Below are 14,327 nucleotides of genomic sequence, written 5' to 3' on the forward strand. Positions count from 1 at the left end.
AGTAGAAGATGGCCCAACCTTGGGACTCTGCACTCACGTGGGAGACCCAGAAAAAGCTATTGGTTCCTAGCTTTGGATTGGCTGCACTGTGGCCGTTGCACCCGCTTGGAGAATGAATCAGCAGAGGGAAGATCTTTCTCTCTGTATATCTGACTTTCCAATAAAAATTTTAAAATAAATCTAAAAAAGCAGTTAGTTATAATCATAGTATCTTTTCCTATTCTGTAACTTATTATTTCCTTGTTTTTAAAAGATTTGTTGCATTTGAACGGCAGAATCAGAAAGAAGGAGAGACAGAGAGAGATCTTCCATCTGCTGGTTCACTCCCCGAAATGGCCATAATGCCAGAGCTGAATCAAACCAAACCTAGGATTTATGAACTTCTTCTAAGTCTTCCTCTAAGTGAGTGCAGGGGCCCAAGGACCTGAACCATCCTCTGCTTTCCCAGGTCATAAGCAGGGAGCTGGATCAGAAGTGAAGCAATTGGGACACTAACTGATGCCCAAATGGAATGCTAGCACCACAGGTAGAGGAGTAGCCTGATGTGCCACAGCATGGGCCCCCTGTTATTTCCTTCTAAATTCCTAGTCTTTCACAGAGTGCACGTTTTAAATTTGAAGCCTAGGGTATCCATTTTTTCCCCCTTTTATGAATCAAGTTTTTGGTGTTGAGCACAAGAATTCTTAATATTATTTGGGTTTTTCCCTTTCCTTACCTTTTTTTTTTTTTTTTAGTAAATTTGTGATCCACTTTGAGTTAATATTTTGGAAAATATGTGAAGTTGAGAATCAGGTTTATTTTATGTGAATATCTAGTTGTTCTTGTACTGTTTGTTAAAAGTTCTCTCTCATTTGAATTGACTGTCAGAAATTTTCATATTTGTATGAATCCATTTCTTTTCTCTTCTACTATATTGATTACTGTGTTGCTCCTTTGCCAATACCATGTAGTCTGAATTACTATCGTTTCATAGTAAATCTTAAAACTGGGTATTTGTTACTTCAGCTTCATTTTTTTCATTGTTTTGATTACTATGATAGTTTTGCCTTTTTATGTATATTTTAGAATGATCTTATTGATATTGAAAATAATCCTGTTCACATTTTTATTTGAATTGATTTGTAAGTCAGTTTGGGAGGATCTCACATTTATTATATTAGAGAATTTTCCAATTCATGAATATGGTACATCTATATTTATGTCATCTTGTATTTTTTTTACCTCTGTTTTATATTTTCAGAATACAAATCTTTGTCACATATCTCAATAAAGTTAAACCTTTCTGATTTTTTTTGTTCACATACTCTATCCCTCATGAGGAGACTGTTGAAGACTACAATTATAGTTGTGCATTTTTCTCTATTTCTATTCTGTCTATTATATTTAAGCCTGTTGTGTTTTCTTGGTGAATTGAATGTCTCATGGCCCAGGGATTGTCTTTATTTCTGGTGAGTGGCATAGTTCCAAAGTCTCCTTTGTCTGATACTAATACCTCTTTGACTGTCTTTTGATTAGTGTTTGAATAATATGATATAATTTTCCATCCTCTTACTTCCTCACTTTCTATATCACTGTCATTATATTTCAAATTGATTTCTTATTTCTGGCCCTAGTAACAGTAGGATGTGTGTGTGTGTGTGTGTGTGTGTGTGTGTGTGTGTGTGTGTGTGTGTGTGTGTTTCATCTATTTTGATAGTCTCTGTTCCATCATTGGTTTGTTTAAACCATTTATATTTTTAATGTGTTATTATTATTTATAATTTCACTTATTTTTAACTTTTTTTAATTTTTCTGTTTTTTCCTTCCTAAATTCTTTTGGATTATGGACTGTTTTTTAGTATTCCTTTTTTTTTTTTTTAGAATTTATTTTTCTTAGGAAGACAGATTTATAGAGAAAAGAAGAAAGATCTTCCATCCATGACTCACTCCCCAAGAAGCCACAATGGCCAGAAATGAGCCAATCCAAAACCAGAAGCCAGGAGCTTCTTCCAGATCTCCCACACAAGTGCAGTGTCCCAAGACTTTGAGCTATCCTCTAATGCTTTCCTAGGCCACAAGCAGGAAATTAGATGAAAAGTAGAGTAGCTAGGACACAAATTGGCACTCATATGGGATCCCAGGACATGCAAGGAAATAACTTAGCCACTGGACCATTGCACCAGCTCCTAGTATTCCTTCCTAATTAATTAATTTTAATTTTTTACTTTATGGTTTGTTTAGTCACTTATATTTGGATTAGAATTTTGCTATTTAACTGTTCATAGTCTACTCAGTATTTTACATCTCCAAGTGGAATGTACAAACTTCACTCTTTAATGATTTGCACTGTTATCCCTCTTTGTATTGTAGTTGGCATATATCCAGCAATATATTTTTGTTGTTGTTCTTTTGTTTCTGACATTTTGAGTGTCTCTGACATAACTTCATCTGCTTTCTGATGATTTCCTTTAGCGGTTGTTTTGGAACAATTCTGCTGGCAGAGACCTCTCTTTTCCTTCATCTGAGAACGTCTTGATTTTATCTTCCTTCCTGGAGGATATCCTATAGTTATCAAATTTTAAGCTTACTATTTTTTTGTTGTTGTTGTTTCATTGCTTTAAAAATGTTGTTTCCTGGGCCCGGCGCGGTGGCGCAAGTGGTTAAGGTCCTCGCCTTGCACGCCCGGGATCCCATATGGGCACCGGTTCTAATCCTGGCAGCCCCGCTTCCCTTCCAGCTCCCTGCCTGTGGCCTGGGAAAGCAGTCGAGGACTGCCCAAAGCTTTGGGAACCTGCACCCGCGTGGGAGACCCGGAGAGGCTCCTGGCTTCGGATCGGCATAGTATTGGCCCGTTGCACTCACTTGGGGAGTGAATCATCGGAAGGAAGATCTTCCTCTCTGTCTCTCCTCTCTGTATATCCGCCTTTCCAATGAAAAAATAATAAAAAAATAAATCTTTATAAAATGTTGTTTCCTTATGAAATCTACAATTTTTTATGGTGAATCTATAGTCTTTTATACCATTGTTCCATTAAAGTTATGAATCAGTTCCTGTGGTTTTTTTTTTAATGTTCTCTTATTCCTTTAGGTTTTATCATTGGATTGGCAATATTAAGCCTAGATTTGTGGGTATATGTCTGAAGTCCCATAAATTTCTTGAATCTATTTATTTATATTTTCTCTGAAATTTGGGAGCTCTTAGGAACTAATTCTTTAAATATTTTGTTCCAAAAGCACTCTCTCTTCTGACACTCCAGTGACAGAAAGTTATATGTTTAGTTTTTGTTCCACACACTTCATTTGCTCTCTGTGTTGTTCAAATAAGATAATTTTCGTTGACTTACTATGAGGTTTACTGCTCTTTTCTTTCATCTTCACTTTATAATTAAGTCCCTCAAGTGTTTTTTTTTACATTTTTGTTACTAGATTTTTAGTTATAGAATTTCCTGTTTACTTTTATTGATACATTCCATTTGCTTAGGCTTTTGTCTTTTCATTCTTTTCAAGAGTGTGCATTCTTATTTGATGGACGTTTTTATAATTGCTGCCTTAAAGTCTTAGATAATTCTAGCATCTGTATGTTCTCAATGTGTCTTTTGATTATCTTTTCCTAGTTGAGACTTTCCAAGTTAAGATTTCCCTCGTTCTTCATATGCCAAGTAATTTTTAATCATATCATGGGGCATTTTGAGTATTATAATTAGAGTCTTGGTCTCATTTAAATTTTACAGAGAGTTTTGACAGTTCTGATTTAGCAGAAAATATACTATTTCCTGTATTTTGGCAGTAAGTTCCAAACTACTTTCTGTGAGTTGTAGATCCATATTCAGTTCAGTTTTTAAAACCTTCATAGTGCACAATTTAGATCACTTTAGATTTCAGATTTTTTGATTAGGAATGCTCAGCCTGTACCACAAATTTATATATATAACGTAGCAACATGTGATTTGTGAAAACTAGAAGACACTAGGGGAAGTGGAACAAAGCCATCTCAGAAGGTGCAGTGAGCCCCTTCATCCCTCATTAAAATATGAACACTTCTAAACTGGAATTCAGAAACTTGTTCACATTTGCTTTGGGGATAACTTTCCCTTTGGAATAATTTGTGGATAATTTTACTTTAGCAAGAATAGTAGGATAAGAATAACAGTATACATTCAGAGAAAACTTGTCAAAAAAGGAAAATCTGACTAGCACAATCAGCCCTATATTTTAAATTGTTTTGTGTTTGAATTTGACAGTAGGTCTTCTAAACTTTTAATCAACATGAATTTCATTTGCGTTGTGTACTTTTAGCTTGTAATTTTTTCTTACACCTAAAATGAGCACGATATTTTAAATTTAATTTTGTGATATTTACACATTGACCTCATTTTAAAATCAAACTGTTTATGTGGAAATAACTACATACTAATAAAATTTTACCAGTAACTAGAGATTCATAGATAATAAGTGGGATCCTGTGTACTCTTTATCCCGTTTCCCTTTGGACAGAAGCAAGCACTGACACTGATAAGGTAACCGAGCACAGGGCAGTTTCATCTGTGTACAGCTCTGGTTTCCTTTGCATCTAGCAACCCTGGAGACCCATGCAAAGGCCTCCCAGGCATTGTACTGTGTCAGCTTGCTGGTGGGAAGCCTAAAGTGAGAATTCCTCAGCAGAAATTAATTTCATCAATTGTGGCTTTGAAAGTGTTTTTTGATGTGAATCTAAAAATCTTTGTGCATATTTGGACTATTTTTTATACAGTGATCCCCTTTAAGAATTAGTATAAAAATTAATGAGCAAAGAAAATCTGCTGAATAAATGAAATTCAGTAATCCAAAGCACTTAAGGAAATCCATGCTTTCATGCAAGACAGGGATTTCCTTGATTAGGGCTCCTTCTCTCAGTTCAACAATTCAACTTAGTTGACATTCTTGAGTGACATATTCAATAGGACTTAATTGAGGTACAAGTGTCTGTACTTTGTTTAGTACGACTGAGTGTTCTGATTGTAATTCTGGCAGATATGACACGGCAGTCTAAAAAAGGACAGTTTTTAACATATATGCACATGTTCCTAATATATATTATGATAAATAAAATATACCTGGATATTGAAACATACTTTCTGCTTGCCTAAAAACATGCATTTACTTACAATGCAAAATATTTACTCTAGAACTGTTCTGTCTAGAGCAGGTTAATTAGCCCACCATAAGCCCACAGGTGGCAAGGATGATCACAACAGAAAGTGCCTTCTCACAGGGCAAGCATTCGGCACAGTGGCTGAGACACCAGCGTCTCTTCTCAGAAGGCCTGGGTTTGAGCCTCAACTCTACCTCCCACTACAGCTTCCTGTTAACGCACGTACCACGGCTAGTTACGGTTTATGTCCTCGAGTCCCTGTCACCCACATGGCAGACCTGAACTGAGTCTCCATTTCCAGCTTGTTGTCTTCAGCTTCGGTCTGACTGAGAGCCACATTTGGAGAGTGAACCAGCAAATGGGAGCTTTCCCTGGGTGTCTCTGCTTCTCCGATTAATGAAGCAATCATTCTTGTAAAAACAAAAAATGAGCTCTTTTCATAAAGAAAAAAAAACCATGTTCATCACTGACACTGTTGTTACTGTTGGTCAGTAATGACACTAATCAGCAGAATAAAAGAAAAAGTGTGTCACCGTAGGTGTTGACTTAGGCATGGTGACATTCTTTTCAGTGTCTTGCTGGTTACTTCTGTAGACCAGTTAGACTATACCGATAGATATTGGCCTGTGTAGGCAGCTGAACTTCTGTTCAATTACAGCTTCTACTTCCCAATGGCTGCCCTCTATGGGCAATTGTTTTTCTTCTTCAATTCTAAAATTTGGGGATTTTCTGCTTGCATAACATATAAAATAGGCTGTGGTAAAGGTTCAAAGCTGTCAGTTTTAAAGCCTCGACTCAAGTACCTAGAACAGGGAAATTTGTGCTTTGCAGAAGAAATGGGGGCAGGGGTTAGATTCCTACTCCCCTGTAGGAGGAGCTGATCTCCTTTGGTGCTGCCAAGATCCCAATTTGTGTAAACAAGTTGAGCATCCCTAATTTGAAAATCTAATGTCCCAAAGATTTGAAACTTCTTGAATGCTAACGTGACACCATAAATGGAAAATCCCAATTGACCTGACAGGTTATAATCCAAAGGCAGATGTGCAGAGTAGGGGTGTGGCATGGTGGTTGATACAGCTTGGGATGCCCACATCCCGTAGCCAAATGCCTAAATGTGAGTCCATATCCACTTCCAATTCTAGTTGCTTACTCTTGCACACCTACAAAGGTAGTGATACAGACCCAGGTGCTTGAGTCCCCTACCACCTACATAGGAAACCCAGGTTGAGATCCTGGCTTCTGACTTCAGCTTGGCCCAGATCCAGGTATTATGGCCATTTGAGGAGTAAGCCAGCATATATGTGGAGATGCTCTCTGTCTTTAATCTCTTTCTCTGTCTTTTGACCTTTCAAATAAGAAAGTTCTTACTTTCTTAAGGATTTATTTATTTATTTGAAGGCAGTTAGAGAGCTTCCATCCACTTGTTCACTCCCTAAGTGACCACATTGGTAGGGGTTGGGCCAGTCCAAAGTCAGGGGCCTAGATTTCCACCCAGACTTCCCATGTGGGTGCAAAAGCCCAAGTACTTGGGCCATATTCCACTACTTTCCTAAACTCATTAGCACAGAACTGGTTTGGGAGCAAAGCAGCTGGGACTGCATTTAGGATGGCAGCATTACAGGAGATGGCTTAATCCACTGTGCCACAGTGCCAGTCATCCAAATACTGTTTTTAATGGGGCCACACTAAAATATTAATACTAAAATATTACTTAAGGTCACTTTTGGGCTGTATATATAAGATGTACATGAAGCATAAATGAATTTCATATTTAGAATTAGTTCCCATTCTCACAGTTGCTCATTACATACATGTAAATATTCCAAAGTCTAAAAAAATTTCAAAATAAACGCATTTTGGTCCCATGCATTTTGGATAGCAGTGATTCAGCCTGAAATACAAATATATGTATGATTCCAGGATTACAGTTAAATCCACACTGATTTTGCTCTCTAATATATCTTTGTGAATTTGATATAGTTGTTTGCAGATAGTCACATAATCATGTTTATAAAAGGAAACAAGTCTAAATTAGCTAGAATGTGTACTGGAAGTTCCCTTTCCGCTTTCTAGAAGTTGAAATGTTTATGACACAAGGCTCTATTTTAATCTCTTGTTCTTTGATTTCAGCAACCCTGGGGCCTGAAGCTCAGGCCGTTGGAGCAGGATGTTCAGGTACTCCACTGCCATTTCTGTCGCTCTGCAGTTTTTTGAAGGAGGGCTTCTGTGTCACCAATTTTGGATATGAGTCCTGGCTCAGTCTATTGTCTCCTTTTTCATATCGCCCTCCTGCAATGTCCAAGGACTCAACCATGTGGTGCACCCCATTTTTAAAATTAGAAGTTAATTATTCTTTAATTATAATGTAAATGTCCAGCTATAACACTTTTCCATTCTTTAAATATGTAATTATAATCTGTAGATAGCCCCCCAAAATAAGTGAATGAGGGATAGAGCATTTATCAATTTGCTGTAACCAAAGCTGCGGCATGTGGATACAACTGCTTTGGTTCAGTGTTAGTTACCAGGGACCACTTTGACTTGCTAGCAAGACAAACAGCAGAAGACAAAACGCTCTAAACAAGATGATCATCATGGATGTGGATGACCTGTGCCAACATGTCAGACAGGAAAACCGTTTGTTTTCTTGTAATTTCTATCACTGAAAAAGACCAAGATGAGAGTTAAATGATGGTAAGCACGAGAATTGGCTTCTAGGTGACTACAAGTCCAGGCTCCTGAGACTTGAGAATCTTCCTCTGTAACGGATTCCAGTGAATTTTAAGAAGCAATGAGTGAGTGGAAAACTGAAATCCAGGCTTAAATGCAGTAATCCTGGACACTTGCTGTGTCCCCTAGAACTATTAGAATGTAAGCTTCAACAATGAGTTCTAAATAATTAAAGCATTCCCTCAAAACACTATACTTAAAAAAAAATAATTATATTTTGCGTATTCAGCTATAAATAAACTATATATTTTTATCACATACTTTTAGTTATATTTTTCTTCCTTAGTTTAGCATCCATAGACTTTTTTTTTAACTTGGCAGTACATTTTAGAAATGTTCCATACTGCGTTTTAAAGTATCTTTTCATGTACTATGTTGGATGAGTGTGGGTCATGGGTAAGAAATGTAAGACCAGGCTTTCCTGTATAGTGTGAACCATAGCATTATCGTACTTGCCATTCAGTTCCATTAAAGACAACAAATCTCTACGTTGTTATTAAAAGTGAATTTCAAATTATCCAAATCCTGAAATACGTGGTGATTTTCCTGCAGCCTAAGATTTATGCCCTTAACTAGGTAGTGTGTAACTTTCATGAATAATGCTTTCAGATATGTTATTATCAAATATTTGTCATAACAAACTGTAGTTCATAGAAAATAATTATTTCCACTTGAAGTTAAAGTAGTACGTGAATTCTCCCCTCTCTCCAAAATTTAGAAGAAATCTTGTCTAGAAAACAGGTTTAACTCACAGTAAGCAAACACAAGAAGGTAATCCCTGCTGAATTACTTTCCTGGAAGATCAGGAGTTAGGAGAACTGAGTATCTAATCAGACTCCAAGAACTGTCAACTAATGCACTTGGGAAGGAAAGATGGAAATTGAGCTTTCAAGACTTTTGAGAAGTTAAACTTTAAAATGATGTTTCACCTATGCTTTTCTTCCATGACTTAGGTGAATAATAGGATGATAAAAGAATTGTGCAGAGGTCACCATTACTAGTTCACAACTTTGTCAGAGCTCTTCTATAGCTGATTTCCTTTTATAACTCATAAGGTTAGAGTTGCAGCCTGAGCTTAGTATTCTGAATGGGGCACATAACATCTTCCATGGCTTCTGAACATATCTTGTTTTAAATATAATTTTACAAAGAGTAAAGAGTATTTTACCCTGGAAAGAAAAATATGCAGACATTATAAGTTCATGTGGGAAACAGAGATTTATCCTAATGGTTAAGATGCGTACCTGCCACATTGGAGTGCCTCAGTTTATTTCTCAGTCCCAGCTTCTGAGTCCCTGCTGTTGCAGATCGGAAGGGGGCAGAGGTGGTGACTTAAGGAACTGCATTCCTGCAGCCCATGTGGGAGACCTAGGATGAGTTCTGAGCCCTCAGATCTGACCCCAGCTCAACCCTGACCATTGTGGGCCTTCAAAGAGTGAACCTGCAGATAATCACTCTCTCAGTTTCTCTATGTGTGTTTCCCAAAAAAATGTTCTTGGAAAAATGAATTTAAAATATGTTTGTGCTGGTACAAAAATTTTGAAACTATGTGCATAATTTTTTATTTTGTATTTTTCATAAACTTTTTGAAGATCCTTCATAGGTCCATTTCAAAAACTTCTGCACCAAAATAAACATCTTCTAATTCCATTTTTCACAAACTTTAAAAAGGCATTAATTATGTATGCATTTATTTATCTGCTTATTTATTTAAAAGAATTGGGGAGAGAGAAAAAAAATAACGCAACAGTCAGGTCAAAGCCAGACTGAAGCCAGAAACCTGAAACTCTATCCTGGTTTCCTTCATGGATTTTAGGGTTGGGCTGTTCTCTTATGTCTTCCCATGTGCATTGGTAAGAAGCTGGATGGGAAGAGGAACCACCAACATTCAAACTGAACTCCAGTACATGGGATGCAGGTGTTACAAGCAGTGACTTAACCTGCCTTACCACAGTCTGATCCAACCACAAACTTTTTGAAGTGAACTCCTATAAAAATACTTCCAGCTAAAAAAATTCATCTTTATATTAAATATTTAACATCTATAACTTATGGTTGCAGTGCTATAAATTCTACCCTTTGACAAGTAATTATAGTCCTAATGATTCAGAGTTTAGAGTTTTGTCATGTCTAAAAGAAAGCTAAATTATCATCATGTGTTTCCCTATGCTTGCTTATCTCTAACATGAACATGAGTGTTACCAGTTTTTTTATATTTATTTGTTTATTAACAAGTCAGTTACAGAGAAGAGATGGAGGGAGAAGGAGAGATATTCCATCCGCAGATGGATGCCATGACCAAGGCTGGGCTAGGCCAAAGGCAGGAATCAGGAACTTCCTCCAAGTCTCCAAACACTTCGACCATCTTCCATCTTTCACTGCTTTTTCCCAGGCTGTTATCAAAGAGCCTGGTGGAAAGTGGATCAACTCAGGCATGAACCAGGACCTATATGGAATGTTAATGTCTACGATGGTAGCTTTACCCACTGTGCCACAATGCTGACCCCAGTTTATCAAGTTTAAATTTTTTTTAATTTGCTTTATTTTTAAACTTGCTTTAAAATTGATATGGTTACAATCTGTGCTATGTAATACTTTGTATCTTATGGATAAAACTACAGAATTCCAGTTGTCAGCCTTAAGTTTGGTTTGTTAAGTGCTGCTTCGTGTACATTGTAGTTCAGTGGAAGGAGCCTCGGGTTTGACAGCAGTCTCCTAATAGGAAATTGTGTGCTCTACAAAAGTACTTGTTCCCTGTGTGATCTTGGAAGAGCTAACCTTCTTAATTCTATTTCTTTGTTGAGATAATATTTGATTGTGATATAATGATGTGGTCCATGCAAGGTAGCGTTAAGGAAAATAGCTGACAGTTAACATAACATCAATAAATACCAAGTACAACATTAATAAGAACATTATTAATGTACTCCTTATAAAAACCTTAAGATATACGGCTCCTATCACTCAAAAATGTTAATGTGTAAACTGGTTATGTACTGCTTCACAGTGTTCTTAATGGGCAAGGCATTTTTCATTTCATTTGTGAGTAATTATGAATAATTTCTGATGTATTAAAATCATTGGCATCATTCTTATATGTGAAATCCACAGCAATTTATTACTACTAGTCATTTTTTAAAGATACAAATAAGCTCTTCTGTAAGGTGTTGTCACAATGCTTATTGCTACTTGGGCTCTTACTTTTATTCCATATATCCCAAGGAATCATATGCTAACATCATGTATTGCCTGGCTAAAGGCATTTTTGATCAACTGCGTATTTCCTTATGAGAAGATATGTATACAAATTAAAATCTAAATTTGCCTTCAATTCCCAGGGACCAAAAATATCTTAAAAGTTTAAATAAACTATGTATTGATTTATTACTTTTTAGTAGTCCACAGTTGATCATAATATACACATTTTTAAATTTTAATAATTATTAAAATGTTACTGGAAATGTTTTTGAGCTGAAACATATTTGAGTTACTTCATGTATCAATAGCTTTGTGTTACTTTTACTTTGAGAAAGAAAAGTGTTGAACATTAATTCTGTTTTGATATTATTGTTTGGCATTTAAAAATCTTATTCTAAAATGAAAAGAGCAAATAATTTTTTGTTACGTCTGGGTCACTAAATTCTTTATACAGCTTCAAAATTATATGACAGTGGTTAATGTCAATCAATGAAATATTTACATATCAAGAGTTGTGATTATCAATAAAAAATGTTTTCGTGCCATGCTAAGTGATATTCAGGCAAGAAGTCCTCCAATTTGTTTGAAAACAAAAATGTAGGAAGTACCTAATTTACAGAAGAGTTTGTTTCCCAGACATTAGAATCAGATAATTACTTGGTCCTACATTTTCTTGAACATGTATCAGAAAGGCTTTGCCAGTACTTACTTATCAAAAATCAATGAATGATAACTGTTTTGTGAGTTTTTTTTTATTCCTAATAAAGATGCATATAATATTTATATAATTCAGAAATGGGTGGAAACCTTTAAATATGACTAATTTCAGCATCTTTTGCTAACATATTGGCAATAAATTTCTATTGATCAGTAGTTTACCAAATTTCTGGAAGAGTTCTACCCAAAAACATAATTCTCAAAGCCCATTATTACTGTCATGTTGGTCAATCTAATCAGTTTCTGTCAACAAAGGGAAAAAGGAGTGTCTTTTTCCAAAGTGAAGTAAATGACCGTTTAGAAATGTTATGTCTTCAGAAAGGAGGTATACGAAGAATGCAGATACCTCAAAAAGTTTATGGAAAAGAGAACTTAAAGTTTACTTTTGATGCAAAAAATTTCTGAAATCCATGCTTACCAGGGGTCTTCAAGAAGTTTATAGACAATGTTTCTCATGAAGTATGCATGGATTTCAACATTTTTTCCACAAAATTGCATGAAAATAAAATTATCCTGACTTTTTCACAAACTTTCTGAAATATACCTGTTTATAAATTACAATGAATATATAAGATGTAAATAAAAGCATCTTATGAAGATAGATTAGTCAGTAGTCAAGTCAAAGTTAAGATGGTATAGATCTAATTTTTATCATATATTTGAAGTGAGTGCACTTAGAACTAGCTCAGTGTATAGGTAAGCTTCTAACTTATTGAGAAAGCAAAATTAATGTATCAAAATCAGACAAATTGTAAAACACGTATGCTACTTTAAAATCATATGCCTTATTCCTACAATAAGGAAAATCTTAGCATAAGATAGAGATTGCTTAATTGAAATTAATCTTATGATGTCTTTTTTTGAATCTGCACGGAGTCTATAAGAAATCTCATAAAATGTACATTTCACTGACGGGTGTTATCCTCGTTTGACAAATTGAAATTACATTAGAAAGATGCATTGTTACTCCTAGTACTGTATGCAAAGGTACTTGTTGTTCAGACTGTTTTAGAACAAGCAATGGTGAGTGACCTCTGAATGTGTTCTTTGTTTTGCACTCATCAACCTCCTGAGGAGCAAGAATTTTCTAACAATAGTTACAGAGTGGAACAGGTGAGCCCATTAAACGAAAATTATTCCCCTAGCCATATTATTATGTAGTTGAATTCTGCTTCCCCGTTAGGCACCAAATATCCCCATTATAATTACCAAGTTTTCCACCTACTAGAAATCCATGTAAACAGGAAGCTAGGATACTTGTAGCAGTCTCCTGTAGCCTTCATTGAGTCAATAAAGACATCCTTTCCTACCCCACCGTTGAAAGTATTTTGTAGTTTGACATCTAGAGATGTCTCCTTTGACATCTAGAGATTTTTACCCTCTGAGACAAAACCCTGTATCTACATAATAGATAGATGGAGGAACCTATCTGTTTAGCTGATGCAGCACAGCGATCAACCTGGGAACTGGAACTGCCATCTCAGAAGGAAGCTCTGAGCTCTGGAATCTTTATAACTCAAGAAGAATGACCTCACCCTTAATCCTGTGGCTACATATTTATTGAGGCAGAAATACAGAAATAATTATTGTTTGTGCTTGAAAAGCAAGAGGAAGTAAGAAGCAGTTTTAATGGCTTGATACCTGTCACTCTTATTAGAAACATTTATGCCTGGAGATAGTTACTAAAGCTGTTATCTAAGGAATCACACAACTGGACTGAATATGAGAATGCTTTATTTGGTGATGATTCAGACTTTAAGGTTTAAATAATTGTTGTGATAATAGATGGGTGGTCCTTACAAACTAAAGTCTTCATTTTTCCTTATTTTATTATTGAGAAGCAAAGAATTCAGTCAAATGTATTACTTTCTCTGCATTACTAAGAGAATGAAGTAGAAGTATGGCTTGTGGAAGCCTAAAGGAGATTTGATGAGGATGTCATGCATTTAATAAATTAAAAATGTACAAGGCAAAATAACTTTTTAAAGAAACAAAACAAAATGAGTAGAATTCATTTACTTTTCAGTATGTTCTACAAATTGAAGAGCAATCATGTGTTCTGCCAAAATGGTTTCTTATTTTGAAAAGTTTTGTCGCAACTTGGCAGTGAAATTGTTTCATATAAGGTGTTCATTTCTTCCAGTAAAAGATGATGAATGTGACTCAGATGCAGAAAATGAACAAAACCACGATCCTAATGTTGAAGAGTTCCTGCAACAACAAGATACAGCCGTCATTTATCCTGAGGCGCCTGAAGAAGACCAGAGGCAGGGGACGCCAGAAGCCAGTGGTCAAGATGAAAACGGTAAACGGGCTTAGCAGTTGTTCCTCTGTGGGAGATTGTCACGTCTGTTACTCTACTACAAGGAACACTCTGGAGAACTGGAGCTGTTCACAGGTGGCTGTAGAGAACTATCCATCCCATCAGTCGTTGTCCTTGATAACAATACGAGCTTAGTGCTTTAGCTGCTCATGTATGTAGTGGCAGTGCCACCACATGTTAAACTCTGAGAACAGTGTCTGTAACTTACATGCATCAGGCAGTGGTGGTGAGAATGAGGACGGCTTACTG

The 14,327-nt window shown here is 36.0% G+C and overlaps 1 protein-coding gene across 8 annotated transcripts in view; it reads left to right on the plus strand.

The window, feature by feature from the left end:
- The window catches only part of ZEB1 (zinc finger E-box binding homeobox 1), a 158,217-nt gene that overhangs the window by 122,549 nt on the left and 21,341 nt on the right, over window positions 1–14,327 (plus strand). For 4 of the 8 annotated variants that reach the window (XM_040988076.1, XM_040988075.1, XM_040988080.1 and 1 more), the window contains one exon: window positions 13,899–14,060. The exons of 1 other annotated variant lie outside the window; for it this stretch is intronic. In XM_040988076.1, coding sequence (XP_040844010.1) covers window positions 13,899–14,060 — 162 coding nt within the window. Of the gene's footprint in view, window positions 1–7,240; window positions 7,286–13,898; window positions 14,061–14,327 lie in introns of all 8 variants that reach the window. 3 more of the 8 variants (XM_040988074.1, XM_040988073.1, XM_040988078.1) reach the window with 1 other exon arrangement.

Source organism: Ochotona curzoniae, unplaced genomic scaffold (genome assembly GCF_017591425.1).
Source record: "Ochotona curzoniae isolate NIBS_2020 unplaced genomic scaffold, NIBS_Ocur_1.0 contig_4797, whole genome shotgun sequence".
NCBI classification, from domain to species: Eukaryota; Metazoa; Chordata; class Mammalia; order Lagomorpha; family Ochotonidae; genus Ochotona; species Ochotona curzoniae.